Raw genomic sequence first — 1,952 nt, forward strand, 5'->3', positions numbered from 1 at the left:
TCGCAACGAATCTTCGCACACACCCATGGCAATTGAGCAAGGAAGCACACACAGACACACGGTGGAACAAAAAATTTAGAAGAGAAGCAGGGAAGAACGGGATGGAGTGGGTGCAAAGCAAGCAGATGAGACGCAGAAGAGCAAACACGCAAAACAAGAGCAAAGAAAGGGAATCCACAAAAAAAACCCCGCAAAAGGGGAATTTGGGGTGGAAGGAGCGCCTGGACGTCAAGACTCACAAATGGCCGTGTCGCATTGAGCAAGTCAGTGCGTCACAACCGGCAATGAAGCATAAACGCATGCATCTGTGAAGAAATTAATATGACTGAAAGGAGGGAAAAGGGATCTGCGTCATTCCGGGTGGGTAAGTTTGGTCTCCTTCTGCTGCTTGTACTCCAGCAATTCCTCACGAACCACCTGGATGTAGTCCTCGCTGCGCGGCAGCAATATGCGGCGTATCGCACGCAGCGTATCGATGCTGGTTGGGCTTGCAGCATACGAAAGACGGGCAAAGTCCTCCTGCTGCAACGGCGTCTCTGCAGCAGCATCACCGCTGCCGCCCCCGCCGCTGCCAAACCGCAGCTTGGACCAGATGGCACCGAGAGCACTGTACGGCGCCCGACTGCTCGCCACCGACTCCTGCAGCCGCCGCATTTCACGCTGCGCCTCACGCTGCCGTAACGAGGCCAAATACTCCTGCTCACGTGTCGTGTCCATCGGGTGGTGAGACGGTTGTTGCACAGTCAGCACCCCAGTTTCTGATGACGTTGATGTTGTTTGTGTTGCCGCTGGTGATGTGTGCTGCTCTTGCTTCCCTGCGTCATGGACCCGCAGGGTCCCTCCGATCTGAGTGGCCAGATCCTCCACGCTGCCTGCACTTCTGTTGTGGCTGTCACTGCTACTACTACCAATGATTTTGCCGTCAATGCCACCACTGCTTCCACTGCTTCTGGCGTTCTCTCTCATCACTTGTTGCCCTGCTAAACGCGTCGCCTCAGCGTCGAGCAGGCGTCGCTTCTCGCGCCGTATGGCTTCCACAACGGGGCTGAAATCCGGTCGGTGCGACTGCAACTCATCGCGTGCCCGCTGCAGATCGCGCTGCAGATTCTTCTCGAGGTTACCCAGTGTTTCCTCCATCGCCTCAACAAAGTCATCGTAGTGGCCGGCGAGCAGCCCCAGTTCGTAATACTGCTGCAGGCACTCCATCAGCACCCACACCGTGAGCGCCTTGAGCGCAATTGTGCCGTAGTAGTAGAAGTTGTCGGTGCGCTCCCACTTCGTGTAGGTGCTGATGACCTCCTTCAGTTTTGTCACGTTCCGTTCGAACTCCTCGCGCGTGTTTCCGAATATCATAGCATCCTTCTCGAAGTCAAGGTCGACGAGGAGGAAGTGTTCGCGGTGGCTCATCGTGGTGCCCTCAAAGCTCTTCATGTATGCCATTCGCTTCTTTATCAGCTGCTCCTTCGTCAGCGACTCGTCAATGGGCATGCCACTCTCGTCGTACTTGGGTACGATGCTGCTCTCACCACCAAATGGCTGCAGCTTGCGCGGCCGCAGGAATCCGAGCCGCGCGTCATCCCTCGCACCGAAGCCCGCGCCGAGGCCGACGCCAGTCGTGCCGTACGGCGTTACCTGCGACGTGAAGTCGCGCGTGGAGCGCTGGTACACGTCGAACTCCGTCTTCTCGCGCTCCACCGGTGGGAGGTTCGCCACCGGCACGCCACCACCGATACGCTCCGGCCGCACGAGGTGCGTCTCCATGTACACCTTCGCATCGGCGCTGTCGCGGCGCATGAACCCGCGCTGCGCTGCCTCCGACTCGAGCTGCTGCGCCCGCGCCTCGTCGAGCGGGGAATCGGGCGGCCCACGCTTGTCGCCGGCGCGCAGCAGCACAGACGCAGTGAAGAGACCAACGCGCCGCATTCACGAAATAGCAATAATAATAATAATAA

At 58.1% G+C, this 1,952-nt stretch overlaps 1 protein-coding gene across 1 annotated transcript; it reads right to left on the reverse strand.

The window, feature by feature from the left end:
• Positions 1-351: 351 nt before the first annotated feature.
• DQ04_14761000 (hypothetical protein) lies at positions 352-1,923 on the reverse strand (the record flags this gene model as incomplete). Its single annotated transcript, XM_009317195.1, has 1 exon — positions 352-1,923. One exon carries the CDS (start codon positions 1,921-1,923, stop codon positions 352-354), a length of 1,572 nt encoding a protein of 523 aa, XP_009315470.1.
• Between the last annotated feature and the right edge of the window lie 29 nt (positions 1,924-1,952).

The sequence above is a fragment of the Trypanosoma grayi genome (genome assembly GCF_000691245.1).
Source record: "Trypanosoma grayi strain ANR4 Tgr_1476_V1, whole genome shotgun sequence".
Classification (NCBI taxonomy): domain Eukaryota; phylum Euglenozoa; class Kinetoplastea; order Trypanosomatida; family Trypanosomatidae; genus Trypanosoma; species Trypanosoma grayi.